The 22,877-nt window shown below is 37.3% G+C and overlaps 1 protein-coding gene across 2 annotated transcripts in view; it reads left to right on the top strand.

The window, feature by feature from the left end:
* LARS2 (leucyl-tRNA synthetase 2, mitochondrial) overlaps nucleotides 1–22,877 on the top strand; it is a 94,029-nt gene that overhangs the window by 10,156 nt on the left and 60,996 nt on the right. Inside the window, exons 1-5 of one of the 2 annotated variants that reach the window (XM_086614406.1) lie at nucleotides 1,633–1,686; nucleotides 5,613–5,704; nucleotides 9,198–9,258; nucleotides 16,586–16,675; nucleotides 20,159–20,302. In XM_086614406.1, the coding sequence (XP_086470532.1) occupies nucleotides 5,625–5,704; nucleotides 9,198–9,258; nucleotides 16,586–16,675; nucleotides 20,159–20,302 (375 nt within the window). In that variant the 5' untranslated portion in view covers nucleotides 1,633–1,686; nucleotides 5,613–5,624. Of the gene's footprint in view, nucleotides 1–1,632; nucleotides 1,687–5,612; nucleotides 5,705–9,197; nucleotides 9,259–16,585; nucleotides 16,676–20,158; nucleotides 20,303–22,877 lie in introns of those variants that run through there. The other variant, XM_086614405.1, reaches the window with a different exon arrangement.

The raw sequence follows: 22,877 nt of genomic DNA, 5'->3' as shown, positions 1-22,877 counted from the left end.
ATTGCTTTATCATGCTATCATTATCATGTCTTTGATAAATTCCAAAGTGGATAATTTGTGCCTCTCAGAGGACTGAGAATAATTCCCTTAGCAATCGTTAAACAGAGTGATTCAGTTCAATAGTTTCTGTGATATCTTTATTAATAAAATTTTGAGTTGAAATTGGTACCACAGCAAGGCTGTCATATGTGTGAGTTGTGCAGAAATTAGAAGGATCGTTGGACAGTTCAGAGTGAAATTCCTGTTCACTGGGATCAGATTTCTTAATTTATACTTAAACTGCTCCTGATAGGTGGGATTGGAATATTGTCAGTGATATTTCCACAAAAATCCCAAATTAAAGAGTGTTTTTGTTTTATCCAGAACAGCCTTTTTTAAAATTGGATATATTTTCATTAATTGTTTTCCTTTCAGCAGTAAACCTTAATACTATCGAAATTGCAAAAGAGAATGATATTGAAGAAAGATAGGCAAGTTTAATTAAAACTTTATAATGAATTCATCAGTAGGATGAATTATTTCAATGCAGTTCCATTTCCTGATCATCAGCAGCTACTATTCTCCACCATTGTTGTGTGTGAGGCTGTTGTGTCCTTTTGCTAGGTTATTTTCTGCAGTATAAACCAAGTGGAAAGTATCACAAGTATCCTATGTGAATCGAATCTTACTTAAATTTAGTTTTCCAGTGGCAAGTATTGAAGATGTTAATGAGCTGCTCCATTTCATTTTGAAAAAAAACAAGATATTATTTTAAATGCAATTATGTTAGACGAGAACATGAGATTAAGGAGACGAGAGACACTTCTGTTTTCTAAATGTTGTGGTAGTGTGTGGACGTAGAATAATTTCTCATATTTTGTATCTTGTGAGAACAAGAAATAAATGAGAGCATTTTATGAGCAGAGTTATGTTTTGATAGAAATCTGTGTGGGTTGATTATTTTTTAATTTGAAAGTGCCTTATCAGAATACTAATATGCAACATTCTGTTGCAGAGAAGCATTGAAGTAGTCCTTGCTAGAATGTACAAACTAGTAAAAAATTCATTGTTTTAATTTATTTCCAGGTGTGTCTTGTCTGCTTGGAGGTTTTTTTTTCTTTGGTGGTGGTAATTTTTTAGCTGTTGTGTAACTGCGTTTATTACCTAGTAACACTCAAAAGACGATCTGGCTTCATTCAGGTGGACGTCTTGTATTTAAGAGGCTTTGTATCTGTAATCTGTCAATTTTCAAATCAGATTTTCAACATGTTCAGCCTAATTGTAGGCAGCCAGTGGAAGGAGCAGCTGTCCTCTCCTTTCCCCTCTCCAACCGTGCGTCCTCACTGTCTCACATGTGTGTTGTTGCACGATTATTAGATCAAGTGCAAGGAGAATGGCAAAGTTGCTGCTGGAGCCAGGGTTGTTTTCTGACAGCTGGAACTCGTGACCATGGATCACCCATTTTGTCAGCATTTTGTGGTTAGTTCACGTCCAGCGTGTCATGGGGTACAACCAGAGACAGGAATGCGGACTTTGCTGTACTGATTCAAATCACTGGTCTGTCAGTGAGCCTCTTTGTTTTAATTTTTGGTTGTCTTGTCTTGTTGCACATTCTCTGAAATAAATACATTTATTTACAGGCATTTTTGACACTGATTCTGCTGTCTGTCTTAAAATTCAGAATGCATCGATCTGGATGTAAGAAAGGTATATCAACTACATGGTCATAGCTTTGAGACATACTGAGAACATCAGGAGAGCAAACAAGTTCTTTGTTTCCTTACAAGCATTGAGGAAAATTCACTGAATCGTCTGTCCTAGTTATCTTGATGGAGTGTTATGAGATCATTGTCAGTTTAGTGTTACATAGTACCTGCTGATCTCGCCTACTAATGTCAGTGTGATGGGCTGATTGTTACGGCAGTAAATAGATGAAAATCCTCTGAAAGGAAGAGCTGAGATCTCAGAAATGAGACTGTCTTCCCCTGCTTCATCCCACAGTCACATTAAGAGCTCTAGCCATCATTGACAACAGAATTTTGACCATGCTGTGAAATGAATCTTACAGTGATGCTTCAAGCTAATATGAAGTCAGAGTCTTTGGGATCTAAAATATTTCAAGATGCATGTTTTCCTTTTTAATAATCTGCTCCTGAAAAGACCTCTCAGCGTGGTAGTTACCAAGCACTTTGTTTCCTACACACTAATAAATCACTTTCTTGCACCTTCATGTTCGTGCACAAAACATAGTGTGTTGAGTGGTAGAAAATGCTAGTCTTTCACAGTTGATCCTGCCAGATCATGTGAACTTCTGAGAGCTTAAGCCCTCTGTGTTCAAGACTAACTTAGTAGTTTTAACCAGGAAGAGTTTACCTGTCTACTTCATTGTGAAGACCAGAAACACACAGCTGCCTTTGGAGATAGTACTGGCTTCTGCTGTCTTAAAATGACTGAAACTATAGCCTGCCTTCTTTTACCAGGTGTAGACATCCTCGGACTTATGCAGGCCTCCTCTCTCTAGAAGATACATTCATTATTTGTTTTTCTTTCTTCTTGCAGCTTAGAGAAAATACTGTCTGTACAGAGAAGTGATACTTGAAAGAATGGTTGCTCTAGTGAGCAGAATTGATCCCTGAGTTGCATAACGTTTAGAAACTGCTGTCAGAAGCAATCAAGTCAGCATTCAAAGTGGATGACTTTGTTTCTTTTTCTTCTGCTTGTCTGTGATGCTGGAGGGACCAGCCATGTTTTCTGCTAGTTAGAGCCTATGACCAACCCATCAAGGAGCTACAAGGAATACCCTTTGGTCTTCAAAATTGCTTTACTCCTATTTTTTCTTTGTTTTGAACAGTTGGAACTGTTCCTTTATTCTTTGTGCCAACTTCTGACATGTTAGTAGTATATTTTCTTCTCCCCTTCTATGTCTCTTGAGATTTTTGATGCTTTTCAGCACTATATATTTAATCTTAGCTGTGTGGTTTATGTTGGCTGAGTAAAGACATAATGCCAAGTGCTGCATGGAGAGTGTGGCATTTTAACTGTAGCTTCATAACACACATTCCAGCCAGAAGCAGCTGACCTCTTGTTTAGACAAATGCATTTCACAAACCTTTCAAATCCATTCACGGTAGAAAAGTAAAAGAGACAATAAACTTGAAATAATTTTCAAAACCACTGTGCATGTTACGTTCATCTCTATAGCAACTACATAAATAGATCTATCCTGGAGATTAATTTGAGGATATTTTTAATGTCTCTTTAAATTCAGGTTTCTGATTGAAACTTGCATTAGTGTATTTCTTCAGCCCTTTAACTTGAGGAATGCTATTGGTTGTTAAATTGAACTGTCTTTTGAATGTGGTAAGTGAATACACTGTGTGATATTTTTAATATACATGCTAGAATTGGGAAGATCTGTGCAAGCAGATAACTCCTGCTAGCACTGATGGTACAGTGATAAAATGTCTGCACATTAGCTGTCTAGAGCATCAGTCAGCCCTTTTGGGGAGGCTGTAGCCGGTAGTGAAGCTATTCTTCCCACATCCTTTTGCTCCTGAGCGTGAGAAATGAGATTGTGCCTTGCTTTTGGCTGCCTATCTATATCCAGGAGATCTTTGGAAGGCAAATTTTACAAAAATTCATCAAGAGTAGTTTTTTTAATCGCACTTAATGTGCATCAACTTACAGCAAAAGATGATGCTTGTAAGGATGCAAGTGTAGGGCATTTGTCTTAAGAAATGGTGTTTAAATAAGAGAAAATGTGTTCTACATGGGAAAAAAGGTAAATCTGGTTTATTTGATCATTTTTGTGCAGAGCTAGGTGGTCAGCACTAATAATGATCAAAAAGAGCTGAGCTGGAGAAACTAATTTTTAATGTGTCCTTAGAAAAAAAATCTATTGAGATTTGTAATTTACATTAAGTTTACCTTTCTTTTTTCTCTTTCATACAAATAGTTTTGATTACTGGCAGGGAGAGGGCGAGAAGAACGGCTGGGGAGAGGTGTGCTTCAATGGGCATTGACTCAATGTTTAGGCTCGAATGAGATTTTCCGTGTAAAGCTTATAATGTGAGGAAGTGGAGAGTTAGGAAATCTGACTCTTGTATTTTCTGATACTGTGATGTGAAGAATAATGATCTGTCTGATAATGGGGAAAACTTGTATCACAGAATAGCATTCCAATTTCTATTAGACTTATACATCAAAAACATACTGCGCATGACCCTTGCTGTCCTGGCTTGAATCACAGCTGGATCACAGGTCACCTTTGGTTTTGTTGCTGCGGCAGCAGAGTAATGATATACAGCAGGTTTAGTTTTAACTCAGTATTGAAAACGAGAATGCTGAAGAGTCACATCTGTTAAATCCTGTTGTTTTTACACCGAGTTGGTGCCTAGGGCACCTTTATAAACAGTTCTATAAAATACTTTTTATTAAATAATCCATTGAAGTCAGAGGATTTGAAGGTTGTGGCAATGAAGAATAAAAATAATTCAAGCCAGTGACAGAAGTAGCTCTTATGCTTTGAAAATGAACAGATTTTTATCATGGAGATAGCTTATGAGATTAGCATTGCAGGGCTTGCTTTCTTATTGCTTGTTTGCTTACATGCCGCTAAAGAACAAGTTCTTTATATAAATACATATTTTAAGAGGTAAAAATTTTGATTTCTTAAAACCTTTAAAATGTTACTTGATCATGTTTTGCTATTGTTAAACTTGTGTAATTTTAATGATTATTATTGAATTTATAGCACATTCCTAGATCTCTTCACATGAGAAATTAGATTGGTTTTATCAGGTACTCAATATGTAAAGGTGTTTAATCACAGCATCTTAAGTAGTGGCCATTTTTTCCCAGGTTATTAAACAATTTTTTTCGAATACTTACTGTGTTGCTAGATTATTTTTCTAAATAATTTACATATTAATAGGGAAGATATATATCTACTTCAAAGAAATTCTGTTATGTTTTGTAGTAAACGTTTTTTTTCCATCTTTATTTATTTGAGGTCTTGAAATACATTGTGTCAGTCTGCAGTCTATATTTACAAAAGACTTTTTAGTATTTAGTAAAATTTGACTAAAACATTTTTTCCCCAGCCTCTTCTTTTTATCTGTTGGATTTAAGATTATCATAGGGTATTTTTAATTTTTTTCTATGATGAAAGGAAAAAAAGAAGTAGGCTACAGTTACATATAACTATCTGATACACTTACAAAACCGTTGGTTTAAGTAGTTTTACTTGCTTTCTTCTTCTCTTTCTTTAGTATGAATATTTGATTCTGTTTAGCAGTAGCATCAACTGCTAATTTTGACCACCACATAAATTTGCAAAGGACTGACTTTTGTCATTGTTAACCTGGTATTGAGGATTTATTGCATAATACTTTAAGCTTCCTCTCGCATCGTGTTGTAGATAGCAAGTATGCTTCATATTTGTCTTTTAAAACAGATGTAGACATAGTGGGAATGTTTTGAAGAGATTCAGTTCAGACAAAGCAGGTGCTGAAATGCAAAACGTCATTCATTATTTGGATGCAAAACACCGTTTGTTATTTGGAGACCTGTGCGTGTTGCTGATGCCATTCCCGAAAGTTACGTAAGATTGTGTTTTTCCTTTTTGCTGACAGGTGATAAATCCAATGGGATGGGATGCATTTGGCTTACCAGCAGAAAATGCTGCAGTTGAACATGGGCTTCACCCTGCAAGCTGGACACAAAGGTAGTTTTTAATGAATTTATGCAATATGAAGTTTCCACTTGTGAATACCTGTATGTGGCCCTCATAAACCAAGAAAAGAGAGCAAAACCAGTGTGAAGAAAGGCAATACAGAACAGGATTACTTGCTGATGTTTTATGGGACTGTGCAGGTGGTTCAATTTTGAAAAATAAATGTATAGGGATGATTTTCAAGGTTTTCATCTCGATTAGTTTTAACTTGTAAAAAGGTAGAATATTGAAAGGGTGACATTTCCCAAACACCCAAATCAGTGAGTAAGAAATAAATCAGAATTTCGTTATGGTGAGTTAAATCTTAGTATAGAATACATAGCCGGATATTATGAGCCTTGTGATTAGATTTAATAGCAGTTTTCAGTGCCATGAGAAAGAGGAAGATAGTTTTTTTTCATTTGAGACTGAGTCTTGGAAAGTTATAAGCAGTCATTATTGCTGCTGATTTCTGTGAAAGTTTTTGGCTTCAGGCTGTAGAATTGGTGTTATGTTCCCATAATATTCTTTAAAATGTGTAGAAAGTTATATAAGTAAACAACTTCTATAAATGACTCTGAAGCCAGTCTTCTAAGTGAAGCTGTTTGTTGTGCTATGGGTGCAGTAATCTAGCTGTGGTATTTTATTGGACCTTTATCCATTTCCTTCTTTGATAATGCTGTTTAAGATTTTTTCATGCTTCTGATCCCATGTTAAGGTGCTTGGTACTTTTCCAACCAAAACGTGATGCCAACTGACTTCACTTAGGGAGAATGCATGAGTGCACTACACAAAAATTTTCAATTATTTATGCTCATTTTAAAAAACTTCCTTCATGTATGGTTTAGATGAGAATATGTGTGAGAAGCGGTTACCGTCAAGACACAAAATCCTGGTTTTGTTCTTTTGAGAGTCTGAAACATCACTGTGCAGTGTGTTGTGGGCTATTAATTATGTTATAACATGGTCAGTGAATTGGTGGTTTCTGGTTTCTTTCAATAATTCTACTGAAGCTCTGCTGTGAAACAAATCTATGTATCTGTTTTATCTGAGCGCCTCATTTTTAACTCTATTATCTGGATGGAACCTTCACCAGATAGAGGGCTACTGTGATCCTTACCTACATGATTAAGTGAGACACAAAGAAGTGAAGGTTGCAGTTTCGAGACAAGGAGACTGACATTAAGTACTTGTGACTACAAAAGGGTCAGTGTTTTCCCCTCCTCTCTACTAAATGGTCCCTCCTCACCACTTGTGCTACCTTTGGCACTGGTAGGACATCTTGTTGAACTGACTCAGCTTGCCAACTCAGAAGAAAGCCATTCTGCCAGCTGACTGAGTTGAAATGGCTCAACAGAAAAGTGGTGAGCATGTGGGGCAGAGACTCTGCGACAGCAAAGTGCTGTATCAGCTTGGCCTGGCTCCTCTAAGCGGTTCGTCTGAGTTGCGTCAAAAAGCGTGTGGCAGGGCACAGCCTGAGCTGATTCTCTTCTGCTGCTTTCTGTGCTGTTCTGTTTTACTCTTTTCTCATAAATAGGTGCATATTGTTCCGTACACTTAGAGCAGCTCAGCTAGTAATTACAAGTACAACATGTTTTATACTGGAAGAAAATTTTTGCTTTGAAAATTTCCTTAGTACTGAAAAGTGTGGTTGTCTAGTTTTAAGAGTTAAATAACAATGTTATAACAACAAACTGAGACAAGTTAGCACATCATTATTGAGACTGATTATAATAACATCCAAATAGGAAAATTATTTGCTTACCTAACTATTTTGAGTATGCTAAGGAAGGGAGTTAGCTCGTCATACAGGCAGTTTAAATTCAGACCACTGAAGTAATTGCTGTCTCCCATTTTGTTCATTCTCCCTCTCTTGAATGTTTCTCCTGCCTGCAGCAGGGACGACTGGACTGTGCATGGAGCTATGATGGTGTGATAGCACCCTGATGTGTTTTAGTCATCCTGGAGCAGAGCCAGTCACCCTTGTAAAAAGGAGCACGCTGTAAGCATTTCAGCTTACTTGGTTTAGGAGCGCGGATTACGGAGTAATTGCCCTGTTCCATGGTGCGTGCCATGCAGAAGCTCAGGTGTAATTGTTAATGCTCACTTCTGGCCTTGAAATCTGTGGCAGAATGCGTTTTGTCATGTGCTGGGCTTTATCTCCACCAGTTGGTTTGTCCTTCCTCTTAAGGTAAAGTAGGGTGTTTTCAAACCAGACAGATAAATCCAAGTGGTGATCGTTATCTTGTACTGCTAGAGAAATATAAATTTGTGTGATCTGCCCACCCAATCTGATGATGTTTGCAAATGATCCTTGTGCTACGTTCCTTTCACCACAGCTAGTGGAGGCAGCAGAGTTTTGATATTGAGGCTGATTTCCCTGCACTGATTTCGCTAGTCTTGCTAGGTTTCAGTTTTTACAGCTTCTTGTCGTTGGCAAGGAGGAAGTTCCCTTCAAGCCATGCACTTCCAGCGCTTCCCTTGATTCAGCTACAGTGCTCGGCTCATCACACAGTAAGGCAGTTCAACTTGCTTTGATGGAAACAAATACAATTAAAATCTTTTTGTCTTGGTTCAGTGAGTTGTAGTCACTCACCGCGTGTGATCAGACAAGTGTCAGTGCAAGCAGAAGAAGTTGGTGGTAGGAGAATGCCGTGGCTGGGAGCAGGGCACGCCTAGACCGAGTCCTCCCCTTATGGAGGACTGCTGTACAGCTGCTGTACAGCTCGGTTGTGGCATGAACCTGCACCCTTGGAGGTCTTCTGTGCGGTCCCTCGGAGAGGCGGCATTGCTGGAGACAGGAGGGAGAATGTGCAGTTTTGCCTCCTGAATAAAAGAGGCATTGTGGGAGTTCTCTGCAGTGAAAAGTGATTTCTGCAAACCACTTGAATTTTGGGACCTGATTTTTTTTTTTTACACTTTTTCCCTGGCAATCGTCTATGAATGGGCACTTTCCTGTGAATAGCCAGAAAGTTCACTGAGTTATCTCCAAATTCTTCCTTGAATTCTGTCACTCAGAGGAGAGATTAGGGAGAGGAATTATGTTTACGGCTGTTTTCTCAAGCCATGGCTCTGCAACTGTTAATACTGGATACTTGCATTACTCAGTTATTCAGCTGTGCAAGTTTGTTCTGGATTAGAATTAAATGCTTGGTTTCATGACTGTCAAATTAGCCACTGTAGGAGGATAGATGATACTTTAGCTGATGTAACGCATTTCAGTAGAAAGTCAGAAGTCCTTTGCTTTTCAGTTATGCTGAAATTAAGAGAAGAAAAATCGTTGTCTTGTATACACAGCCATTGAAATCGAACCACAATACATTAGGCATTTTTAAAATTATTATTTAAGATGAGTATTCTGACAGTTCCTTGAGTTTGACTGCTAGTGTGATAATAGTATTTAGAGGTTAGCTACTGCTTTTGATTTCTCAGAACTTTATAAGCACCTATTTTAAATATGATCACATTATAGAAATATTTTAAATAATTTAATTTTTTTTTGCAGTAATATTCAACACATGAGGGAACAGTTCGATGCACTAGGCCTGTCTTTTACGTGGGAAAGGGTAAGATTTTCTTTTTTAAGGAAAGCCACTTTATTTTGTTGTATGATGAAACATTGAGAAACATGGAATTTCACCATTTTATTTATGACAATATAGAAGTCTTTCAAAGTGACCAGTTTAAGTTGTTAAACTATAAAATCAAGCTTCTCTCAAGCTTTTTCAAATTTCTCTCACTTTTGACATACTGATATCATCTGATAATCTCAAGGTTTGGGAGAATCTCTTCTTTAAAGTGATTTCAGTTCTACATTTGGATTTTTCTCTCTGCTTTTTCAGCTCTTTCAAAGTAGCAATTATCTGTGTTAGAAGTTAGGCAATAATCTAAGTAGATGTTTATGAAACAGCATGCCTTTGTGTTAAGGTATGTAAGTTTTGAGGAGGGCTTTTTTCAATGTGTATGTTTTTATAATATACTCCAGGGTTTAAAGCTAGTAACTTGAAATGACAGTTTGGTTATGTTATTCTAAATTTGATGCATAAGCCTGCATTTTCATAGGTGTTCGTATCATGACTGTTTTGAAAAATAGAAATTTTATTTAAAATGCTAATGCTTGAGAATCAGATGTTCACCTTAAAAACCTTACCAGCAAAGTCAGGCATAAGATAATGTCATTTTCAAGATAAAAAAGAAATTAATTTTAGAAGCAATTGTAAGGTTATGGCATTTACCAGTTAATCAAAGTCAGTCACTGCCTTTATATTGTCAGCAATAACCGTTGCTTATCATCTTAATATGATTTTGAATAGAGTGATGGAGATGGTAATCTTGGATTTTTATAGCAGCATGGTAGATCTGAAAAGGAAAAGAATTAGTTTTCTGGCAGTCTGAGACCTGCCATCTGTTTTCTTTAGTCTTGAAGGTGAAGTTGTTTATCTATATGTCTTACATCTAAAAAACCATATTTTGTCATGTCATATATATGGCAAAATTTTTCAGTGTTAAGCCTTTTGAGTAAGATTTTAGTTTTCTTGATAGTCAAAAAGTTGCTCTGAAAATAAAAGGTTTGTTGTGGAACGTTTACTGCACACATCATTGACAATTATTTTCTTAAATTTAAAACTGTTGTTATCTCAGAAATTTTCTGTATGTGTAATACAGCAATACTTCAAAATAGTGAAATCGTATGTGTAGGCTGTATTATGGAACATGCCAGAGTTGGATGTTGCAGAGTGCCTTTCAAGAAAATTGAGAAAATTCACCTCTGTATATAGACTTCTGTTTAACCCTTCCATTCTGAAAAAGACATGGAGAACTGGCAGTACTGAAAACCATGGCAGGAAGTATAACAGGGGAAAGTAATTTCTCATCTCTATGCCTGTTGTTTGAGGCTTACTTTCACTTTTCTAGTAAACTATGCTTTGGTTAATGAACTTTCAGAAGTCTCCGAATACTTGTGGAAAGGGCTTTGATGCTGTGCAATTAAGTTTGAACAATTGTGTAATTAAAGTAATTTAGAATGCTCTAGGGACACATAGTTTGTGGTTTTGAAAGGTAAGATTTTAGAATAGCTAAAAAGCATTTCCCGAAACACAATGAACTGTGGAGTTTTCACTCCGTAGCTTATTAGTTAAGTTTTGTTTTACCTAGAAAGCCTGCCGTATTAATTGGAGTAAGAGTGACCCAAATGGTAACCATTAGAAAAAGGTATGTTTATTCATTGTAAAAATTGTATGGTGCCTGAAATATATCTGTTACATGATCACCAAATGCACAGATATTTGAGCTAGCCGTGAAAGAACTACCTTTGGAAGTGGAACAGCTAAGCTGTGGCAGAGTGTGTTTTCCAGGCTGATAAAGCCTGCTTCTGTGCAAGGCTAATTAGGCTGGGCAGAGCATCTTACTGCCTCAGCTGCACTGCTTCTGGGCTAACTCGAGCATCTTTGCACAGCAATGCACTGCACTGTGCAGGTACTTATCTTAAAAGTGAGCTCTTTGAGGTAAGGAATATCTTGGGTTTTTAATTATTATTCTGCACTTGTATGGCCACTAAATCAGTGGCTTACAAAATTCTGTGACTATGCAAACAAACCCACTAGTGTTAGTGACTCTTATGAAAAATGCAAGAAAAACACTTTTTATGTGAGTTAGTATAATTAACCAAGACTATTTTACAAAACAGGAGTTTGTTTTTAATTTAGTTTCAGTGGTGTGGCTTAAATGTGGTCATTCATTGTGCTAAAGCATAGTACCTAGCAAATATATACTGGAGGGAACACATTCCCTTACCTTAGATCCCTATTTTAGTGTGTGGTGAATTGTCTTTTTAAAGTGCGAACATTTTATGTTAACTGTCTCTGTCCTCTGGGGCCAGCTTAGAGTATATGCCTCGATAATGTGAAGGAAACATAAGTAAATGTTACCATTTTACAAATGTTAAAAGGGGAAAAAAAGTGGGAAAGTAATAAAAAGTACATTTTGAATACCTTGTGCATATAGCTGTGCTGAAGAAGCTGACTGCTTATAAAGTCATGTCTGGTGTTCAAGAAAGTCCTGTCCAGGAATATGAAGACTAGTTGTAGTTTTATTGCTTGGTAAAATTATTATGGACAAATCCCAGTGCACTTGGCACACTAACATTTTTTCGTTGTTCTGTCTTACAAATCAAAATGTAAAACTATTTTCATGTTGTAGCAGCCAGTGAAATTACTTAACAGTAAGGCACCACAAATAAGGCATTATTAAAAGCTAATTAGATTATTTCAGAAAGCCAGATTACAAAGACACTTAAAAATTATTCTCCTAAACAGAAAATATAAGCAAACTAAAAAAGGTACTAAACGCATAAAATAGCTCTGTAATACTCTTTGCCTTAGAGTAGTTTTGAATACTTAGAACGATCTGATATTTTTTCCCTAAAACAAGCAAGTATTTTAAGTGCCTCAAGTAATAAATGTTATGCTCTTTAATCACTTTGAAAATTGTGTGAATTTGGGGAGAGATTTGAAGAAAATAATAAATGAGAGAACATTTCTATTCTGCACGTTTGTTTGTCAGATCCAGGGTTAAAAAGCTGCGGTTTGAGGATGAAAGAAGTGTCTCTGAGAGACATTAAAAACGCTTGGAAAATTAAAAAAAAAAAAACATTGTGGTTATGTGTTGGTTTTAAAATAACAACAATTTGGGCATTCTTGGTGATCAGATTTCTCCAAATACCGTCTTAGACAGTGTAGCAAACTGCCTGCCACTTCGTTTAAACATGTTTTTCAGCAGAATGAGGGAATATAATTTTCAAAGATTCATATCATCAGCAAGAAGGCATGGAGAGTGTACGTTTTTCCTTTCTTTTGCTCAGAAGTGCTGTCAGACTGAATACATGTTCCCAGTAAGCCATCAGTTCACCACTGTATTTATCAATCTGTAACTTTCTTCTAGAAGGTAGCTCGTTCTGCCAACATTTTTTAGTCTTTTCAGTTCCTACCTTCCAACTGACATAATTTTTTGCACAGAAGTAATATTCTCCTTCTGCTCTGTACATAAAAAAAGATGAAATCTTTGGTAGATTTTTCTTCGTGCAGATGTTTTTCTGTTTAGTTTTGAAGTTGTCATTCTTGTGCACTGCCTGAGCATGCATAAAATTGCAATAGTAGATAGAGCATTACCTATTAGATTTTCTTTTTATTCACATATCACCGATAATCAGTCACCCTGCTTGTAATTAAATAAAAAAGGAAACCTTTGATACAGGGCTGCTTTTTTGCAGGAAAGTTATTCATACTCTAAGATGTAGGCACTGCATGACGTTCGTATTTGTAGCTAATAATGCATGAAACGAAAGGCCTTTGAAATACAAATATTCAAATGAATTTAGAAATGTAGTTTGGTCTAGGTCTAAACCTCTGAACATCAAATAATTATACTTGCAGATTAGGTGGTACATGCCCTTAAATACCAAAATAGGCAAATGGTAGATTAAAGACTATTTAAAACTGTTTAGACTTTTTCTCCTTATCACCTTTTTAGTAAGTATCAAGTGCAACATGTCTGTTGTCAGGATAGCCTAAAGCTGGGCTAGAAATAAAATGGTTAGTAAACTAGGAAATTAACTTCTCTCTAGTCTAGTTACATGTTATTCACAAAGCCTGGTGGGTCTTACAATAAATAAACACTTTTATACAGTCTGTAAATATTACTTTATTTAAAAAAAAAAATAGCCATGAAAGTAGCTTGAGGATGTAACCTTTTCAAAAAAACAAACAAAACCAAACCAGTTTCAAGGTCAGAGCTACATAATAGAAAGTTGTAAGAATGGAGCAGTTCTTAGTGCTTAACCAATTATAAAGATGCATTTTGGTGACAGTATCAGATACTCTTTTTAACTAGCAAGCTGACAAAAGGAAAAGGGAAAATGAGTGGGGGGAAGAGGCAGATGCTGTCTCTCAAATTTCATACTACCTTCTGAAATGCTGGGGTGGTGGGTTATCACTGAATCTGTCACAGAGCACTGAAGAGCGTATGCAGTGGACAGCTGAGCAGCATATTTCATGTTTGTGAAAAGCGTTCTGATTTTTAGTATGACTTTCATCTGTGGAGAAAATACGGTAATATCTTGTTTATATGTATTTGCTGAACTGCTTTATGATACAGGGTCGTGCATGTACGCTGTTAGGCTAGTGCTCAGCTCACGAATGAGAAGAAGAAAATTATGCTTTTTGACAGGGTGGAAGGGCTCCTTTTGCAAAAAATTTTGCTGTTTTGCAAACCCTCTTTAAAAACCCTTCTCTGTGTTTCTGAGTTAAGTCAGTTCTTTTAATGCACTGCAAATCTTTGTCAGGCTCATAAAGTATAAATAGAAACATTAACATTCACCTTAATTTAAGCATGATAGCAGTCTAATGGAAACTTTTTACCAGACGGTATTTAATCAAGTTTAGTAACTGGAGTACATGGAAAATTATTTTTTAACATTAGTCTTAATGTGCTAAACGGTAGGACAAAAAGCAAAAAACATTTTGAGATTGTCAAGAGGTTGCTGGCTTGTCATCAGCAGCTCATTTCACTTGGTAGTGATGTCATTTCTTGTTCTTCGTTAACTTCAAATGTTACTTCAAACCTTCATGGTTATAAAGTGAAATGATGAGCTTGAGTGATCTTTTTACAGCTCAATGACCACACAGCAAATTTGCTTCAATGATACGATCTGCTGTATTTCTTTCTAAAAACTGTCAATTTACAGCTTCTGAAAGAGCATGTACAAGGGATTCTGTTCCCAGGAGTTAGCTTGTGTCTCATAGCCCAAACTTGTGTAGCTTGTAGCTCAATCTAAACATACTTGTTTAGATCGAGAAATGTTGTCTTTTTTGTTTCAGTTTACACGTCTGCCGTTCAGGACCAAAAGGACAAATCTCAGTCCATTTTACTATTTTTATTTCACAACTCCCTTCAGTTGTCTTACCTGTTTGTCTGTTGCTCACATAGTCCCTTTAGTAACAAAAAAGATTCTCTATTTTCTTTTGTGTCTCTGATATTAGTGATAAATCTCCGTTGCCTGTAGTGGCATCACACTGGCAGAAGAACTGATGTCACTCTCTAGAGAAGCAGGGGGGAAAAAAAAAGAATGATTAAATGGCTGTGGTTTAATTGGAGAGATGGAAATCAGACTTATCAAGTGTTTTTTTCCAGTGCAAAGCACAGGGATTTAATCAAGCAACTGTTTTTCATTACTAAGTCTTCACATGCTGTGCTGAAAACTTGCCACTAAATATCTCTTTCTGGTCTTGAAAGCCTCTTATACACACTTTTGAGGCATATCTATTCACAGGTCATATTAATTGTTCAGGCATTTTAACACTGGAATATTAAGATGTAGAAAAAGAATAAAATTTTTATGCTAGAGTGTTTCAGATGTCATTTGAGTAGCAGATGATATTGCTGATGTCATGTGTAGTGGGAAACTTAGATGATAGGAAAGCCTGGGTGAAAGACATTTCACATTTGGAGCTATTTCAGATAGTCGGTGACTATTTGCAAATGGAATAAATTTTGTGAGTGGCTTACCTGTAAGTAAGCCACCTTACAGTGTCAACCCTGTAACTCTAAAATCAAGATGTTCTTGCTGCTTTGAAGTTCAGCATAGGAGTCATCTTCCACTTCAATATGTACAAATGTGGTCAAACAAAGTTTGTGGAAATGTTTCTTCTTTAAACAAGTGCAAGTTAAACAGGAAAGCTATTGAGGAGGGGAATGTCATCTGTTTATTGTTACATATTTATGATGTAATCAGAGCTTAAATATTGATTTACACAATTGTTTTCACTTTGGCAAACTTTAAAATACGTGGCTGAAAGAGTATGTGTATCCATTGTGCCTGTAAAACACTGTGTGTGTGTAGCGAAAATTTGGAGTCTATAATCATGTAATCCTGTAGTCATCCTTACATATTGAGATGTTTATTTGAAATGCAGCTTGGGTTTTCTAAGAACAAACATTTAAAATATGGAACTTCTTAAGCAGGTGATAAGTAGATTGGGTTTTAATTATTAGAGTTCACTGAAAGCTTATAAAATGTTTGTAAGTTTTAAAAAAGCTATCCATTACATTATCTGCTGTTCTCTTAACACCCATTCCTCCTTCTTATGTTGTCTTTTATTTTTATCTGTCTTTATTTCCCTCTTAACAATCACCCTCATTTGTGACTTCTTTCACTACCCTATCTTTTTCTCCACACATTAACCCAGAGAATTCTTCTGCCTTGAGACAGGCTTGCCTTTTAAAATGGTCACTTATGTGAGATATCCTTTGCAAGTCTTTCACCTTCAAGTTTAGAGTTTTACCCCATACCCGCTCCTGTCTGCCCCACATGTTCTGTCTGCCAGCAGCCTCTGTTCCTCGGTGGGACTGTGCCATCCTTCTGCACCCACAGCTTCAGCTGCAGGCTCCTCCAGCCTGCTGCTCTGCAGCCACCTCCCAGCTGCCTCTGAGTAGTTGACGGTCTCTGTTCCTCCTTTTCATTGCTGAGCAACAGAGGCAAAGGCGACGTGGCTAAGATGACTCTTTTGATAGAGTTCTAGTTTTGCTGTTTCCCTGTCAGGCATCTGTGGTCATTTCCATTCAACTTCTGTTCTTATATCTATCAGCATTGATTTTACAGGGTTCTTGTATTCCATGTTAACTGGGGAACTCCTCTTTGCACATCAAACCCACAGAAAGCCCATGTTTTCTGGTTTTGTGCATAGGTGAATATCACTCATTATAAACATTACCCAAAATTGCATTTATGCTTTCTCTGTGGCACATATTATACACTCCTGAGTTAATTGTTTGAGTTAAAACAATTAAGAAAATACTAAGTATAGCTTCAGGAATTTTTACTTTATTTCATTTCTGCAGGAAATAACCACATGCTTACCGGAGTACTACAAATGGACACAGTATCTCTTTCTTAAGCTTTTTGAAGCTGGGATAGTGTATCAAAAAGAGGTAGGTACAAACTCGGACTTTCAATATTTTGCACGTGCACTAACTCAAGTCACTCATGTCAGTGGCACATTTCTGGATTGTCCATTCAAATTCATTAAGTGAATAGGTATTTATTGTGCTCTGTTCATTTCAAATCACTGCAAAATGTAATGAATTTTATATATAGCTTTATTTTATGTATAGGTAAATTTTATGTGTTACTAACATGATGGATACTGTAGCAAGCCAAATCAGAAATGTTTATTGTTCGTGATTTACATTGAAGTACAGGATCAGAATATAGCTACTATTACTTTATTTCATGGCTTTAATATAAAATTTTCTAGGTCTTAACTTCCCTCTCACGAAAACATATAAGATAATGTGGTCATGAGTAATCTCTTCAGCAGCAAGATTATTTAACTGTATAACATTACTGTGGTGCTGTCTCAGAACTGATAGGATTGGATAGGATAGTTGGAGATTATGTGCCTAACTGTCCAATTCGTGAACCCTGTTTGGTATCTCTAAAATATTACAAAAATATTACATGCTGTAAGACTGTCACAGCTGTTTTTCTGTTAGAGTACGTTAAGAAAATACTGACATTATAGAAGGGGTGATGATATACAGAACATATTTTGCATGCAGGCTCCCAGCACTGTCAGATCCCGGTGGTGTTTGGGTACCAGTGTTTGGACCTGCTCCCCCTTAAGAGTTAAGGATCAGATTGAGGGCTTAAATCAATCAGCATCTGTCAACCTGTAGAGAATGTAAGCTCTGGTGGATACAAACCACTTGCTTTTTGGCAGCAAACAGATGGCAGAGATAGCCCATAACCCTGAGTCCCTTCAAACAGTCCTGTATACTTAAAGCATATGTTATGCCATGTCTTAAGCCTACCTGCAATATATGTTAGGCAGTACTTTTGCACAGCTTGAAGTCCCCTGTCTTACAGTTTCATTTTGAGTACAAGGAGATAGTTCATAGCCTTACTGTGACAATAAGAATAATGTATGTATAGTATTAATCTAGTTAACACTGTTTCAGGAGTATGTGTGTCTGGCCAGAAATTACCCTGGTAGGGAGACACAGACTCAGTATGTCTGGGAGCTGGAATTAGTGAGAATTAACAATGCCTGTCTTTATTCACCGTAGCAAAAGCCTCTCTCTTCTTCCTTCAGTACTGATCTAGTCAATGTACTGTAGAGGTTATTGACCTGGCCAGATGTGGGTGTCTTATGCAGGTTGAGATTAATTTCTGCCTAGACTCTATTGATTATGTTGATTAGGTATCTGTAGGCTGTAGTGGAACCATAGATACCAAACCTGGAGATAAATACTTATGCTATAGATAGCTGAAGTTAGATGAGATAACTCCTGTCTTAAAAGCATATGGTCTGTACTAGTGTATTGAGGAGATCTAAATAATTTGTGGTCTCTGTACACTTGCACTGTGCTCTCTTTGTGTAGATGACATTTAGCAGCTTCCCAAGGCCATAGTTTCAGAGGCTGTCATAGTCAAGAAGTTGCCTATGTGAGGTGCAAGTAGGAACTAAGGATTTAATTTAATATCCAGGTTCTGGATATTAGTCAAAAGTCTGTGAAGGATGGAAAGAACAAAATGCAACTCTAAAAATTCACAGACAAGACCTTTCAGCTACGCATTTCTTAAATGTGTATTTCCTTTGGTTTACATGATTTATTCAGATAAATCTTGCTGTTATGAACCATGAGACTATGTTATGCTAAATAATTATACTCAGTTCAGTTACCTTCTAAAATCTTCATAGATTTGATCCAATATAATCAAAACAGTATTTTTTTTCCCACTTTGAGTCAAGCATGTGCTAATACTGCAACTGACATTTTATTACTTCTTAATATTATCTGATTTATCTCTCTTTAGCTGTTACTTTAACTTTGTAGTGGTGTGGGGTTTTTTCAGAACTTATAAATGAAATATTATTACTTTGGACCCAACTTCATAAGGTGTTGTATCATTACTGAAGAAGCTGTGTGTTCTGAAAGTCTAGAAAAATAGATCTATAATAGTGGAATATATTGTTGGCTTTTAATTTCCCAGTGAATTTTCAGAAGCCTTTTATGAAAACCAGTGTGGTGTTATTGGTAGGTAACAGATAAAAGGTAGGCAAACTATAAAAAGTTTAAATTCCAGTGACAAACTGAATTCACACAAGCTTCATTTGAAAGTGAGTTTGTTTTTATCAAAGAATGACTTTCATTCATTTAATTATAATAAATTTTGTATAAATCAATGACGGTAATCAGACTTTCTGCACACACGCATGTGCACATGGACCACACGCTGATAACAAAACCAGCAACAGTATTCCTGAGGAGGAGGATCCGTGCATCTGTCTTTCTGCTGTCCTCACTATAAGATTTGTAAAATGGTTGTGGTATTTACTACCTCTAAGAATATGTAGCATGTTTAAAACTAAGCAATACCAGTTGTTTGGAAACCATTTCAGAAGTTGATCAGTGATAAATAAAATTTAAAGTGAGTAATATGAGACAGTGATTAGTTTTTAAATAGATACCAAGTCCTCTCCACACACAAAGAATGCATTTGAAATTTTCAAATAATGTTTAATGTATTAGAATGCTATGGAGCTGGAGCTACTGTTTTTCAGACAGGCTGATTTAACTTTGATTTAGCTCAAATACTGAATAACACTCCAAATAATGGATTACTCTTCTTCGTAGCTTTGTTGGTTTTTTTCCTTTTCTTTCTGTTCATTTTTTCAAGTTAATGCCTAGCATTGAATACCACGTCTGGAATGACTGTTAAGATTCTTTTGTGGTCTTAAATCTTTTATGATAAATGATCAGCTACATTGTTCAACGTTGAATTTGATTTTGCTCCCCCTCCAGTATGTTATGTCTGGTATTTCAGTTAGCACTCAAAAAACAAGGTTTGCAGAGTTGAACAACATTTATTTTGCTTAATTTTTTTTGAATGTATTTGTTTTGATAAGGAAAAATGATTCACACAGTTGACAGAAGTTATGTGGAAAAAATATCGACTTTTTCACTTGTAATATAGTTAACCACTATAGTATTTCATTGTGATTCTGTCCTCTCAAGTTGGAGATCCTTGGTTATTCATCTCCCTCAGTCTGACTAAACGCTTTTGGACTAGTGGTGGACAGCTTGTAAGCATCAGACTATGTAGTTTGCAGTATAGTTGATCGGAACACTTACCTATTTAATACTCAAGTGTCAGCCTGTCTTGCTGGCATGATCAATCAAGACAAATGCTGCCAACTGCATTCTTGGGTTTTTTGAGTTCTGAGAAGATGAACATTCAAAACATCTTCAGTTGAGTCCATATCGCTGATTCAAATGGATGTTATAAAAACACAGAAAACTCAGAGGCCCAAGGAATGTTTCTGGATAATTCTTTTGGTGTCCAAAAAATAAGATTCTGGTTTTGAAATAGCTGCTGAAAATATTTTTTCTTCCTGTAACTCATTTTAGGCCTTGGTTAATTGGGATCCAGTGGACCAGACTGTTCTAGCTAATGAACAGGTGGATGACAATGGTTGCTCATGGCGTTCAGGAGCAAAAGTGGAACAGAAATACCTCAAACAGTGGTTTATCAAAACTACTGCTTATGCAAAGGTATGAGAATACAGTTTTTGGAAATTATAGTATCACTTAAGAGGTGACTTTTCATCCAGAAATATTTGTCAAGCGGAATATGGTCTTTCATGTATGCGTATTTGTGTAATGTATAATTATATAATAATATACATCATCTATGGCTGTGTATGTGTGTATATAAAAATTATTATCCCTGAAGTCTTTCTGTTCACATCTTTAAGAATTCTAAGTAATTGATGTGGGATTCAGTTTTGAAGAAATCAAAAAGTGTAAATTAGAAGTGAATGAATTAATTCTGCATTCACATGTTGTCATCCTACATTTACCATCAAGTGCTTTTCTGCATATTTTGAGTGTACAGCTGCTTAATCTTTTGAACTAGAAACTTGTTTGCCTAGTCAACCTGTTGGACTTATGGGCATGGTATGGGCGATGGAGTACAGCCTGTCACCTAGTGTTCATTTCCACAGGTGTCTGAACTAGAGTTCTTTATGATTAATTGCTCTTTATTGAGGATCATCTGGACCTTGTATTATACTTCATACTCTACTCTATTTGATTTTCTCAATTTTGTTGCGGTTTAACCTGACTGGCCACTAAACACCACACAGCTGCTTGCTTACCCTCCCCTGCCAGTGGGGAATGGGGAAGAGAATCGAAGGGGAAAAAGGGAAGGAGACTCAGGAGGTGAGATAAGAACAATTTAATAGTTGAAATAAAGTAAAGTTAAAAGTAATAATTGTAAAAATAATAATAAAATCATAATAATATATGACAATATATAAAAATGGTAATAACATATAAAACCAGTGATGCACAGTGTAATTCGTCACCACCTGGTGACCAATGCCTGGCCCATCCGCAGCTAGTGATCTTGAAGACAGGTCCTGAAACTGTAATCCTGGAAGAGCAAGTGCCCCAAAAAGAAATCCAAAGAGAGAGCACTTCCCAGCTAACCCTCGTCTATATACTGAGTATGATGTTGCATGATATGGAATATTCCATTGGCCAATTTGGGCCTCAATCTTAAATCTAAGCTCAAATCCTAAACTAGGAGTTGGGGGTCTGTTGCTCCAGCTATGCTCCCTCCCAGCTTGTGCACCTGCACACTGGCAAAACCTGGGAAGCTGAAAAAGTCCTTAATGTCTTAGCAACAACTATAAACATCAGTATATTATCAACATATAATGATAATTATATCATTATATTATATTATATATCATTAATATAATGATATCATTATCATTATATTATATTATCAGGTCGTGCCTGACCAACTTGGTGGCCTTTTATGATGGGGTGACAACATCGGTGGACAAGGGTCGACCAATGGATATCATCTACCTGGACTTGTGCAAAGCTTTTGACACTGTCCCGCACGACATTCTTCTCTCTAAACTAGAGAGGCATGGGTTTGATGGATGGACCCCTCGGTGGATAAGGAATTGGCTCAATGGCCGCACTCAGAGAGTAGTGGTCAACGGCTCGATGTCCAAGTGGAGACCGGTCACGAGTGGCGTCCCTCAGGGGTCCGTGTTGGGCCCGGCCCTCTTCAACATCTTTGTCGGTGACGTGGACAGTGGCATGGAGTGCACCCTCAGCAAGTTCGCCGATGACACCAAGCTGTGTGGTGCCGTCGACACGCTGGAAGGGAGGGATGCCATCCAGAGGGACCTTGACAGGCTGGAGAGGTGGGCCCGTACCAACCTCATGAAGTTCAACCAGGCCAAATGCAAGGTCCTACATCTGGGTCGTGGCAATCCCAGGCACAAATACAGACTGGGCGGAGAATGGATCGAGAGCAGCCCTGAGGAGAAGGACTTGGGAGTACTGGTGGACGAGAAGCTCAATATGAGCCGGCAATGTGCTCTTGCGGCCCAGAAGGCCAACCGCGTCCTGGGCTGCATCAAGAGGATTGTGGCCAGCAGGTCGAGAGAGGTGATTCTCCCCCTCTACTCTGCCCTCGTGAGACCTCACTTGGAGTACTGCGTCCAGTTCTGGAGCCCCCAACATAAGAAGGACATGGACCAGTTGGAGAGGGTCCAGAGGAGGGCCACGAAGATGATAAGAGGGCTGGAGCACCTTTCCTATGAGGACAGGCTGAAAGAGTTGGGGCTGTTCAGCCTGGAGAAGAGGAGGCTCCGGGGTGACCTTATAGCGGTCTTCCAGTACCTCAAGGGGGCCTACAAGAAAGATGGGGAGAGGCTATTCAGGAGGGCCAGTTGTGATAGGACAAGGGGTAATGGTTTTAAAATAGAGGGAGGTAGATTCAGGTTGGATATTAGGAAAAAATTTTTTACCATGAGAGTTGTAGAACACTGGAACAGGTTGCCCAGAGAGGTGGTGGATGCTCCATCCCTGGAGATGTTCAAGGCCAGGTTGGACGAGGCCCTGAGCAACCTGATCTAGTTGGAGATATCCCTGTTCCTTGCAGGGGGGTTGGACTAGATGACCTTTGAAGGTCCCTTCCAGCCCTAACCATTCTATGATTCTATGATTCTAACATTCTTCTTATACCAAAAGCCATACTAAATCCAAAACACAGTGCTATTCTAGCTACTGAGAAGACGACTAACTCTGTCCCAGCTGAAAC

This window comes from Tauraco erythrolophus, chromosome 7 (genome assembly GCF_009769465.1).
Source record: "Tauraco erythrolophus isolate bTauEry1 chromosome 7, bTauEry1.pri, whole genome shotgun sequence".
Lineage (NCBI taxonomy): Eukaryota > Metazoa > Chordata > Aves > Musophagiformes > Musophagidae > Tauraco > Tauraco erythrolophus.
This window is presented reverse-complemented; position numbering and strand designations above follow the sequence as displayed.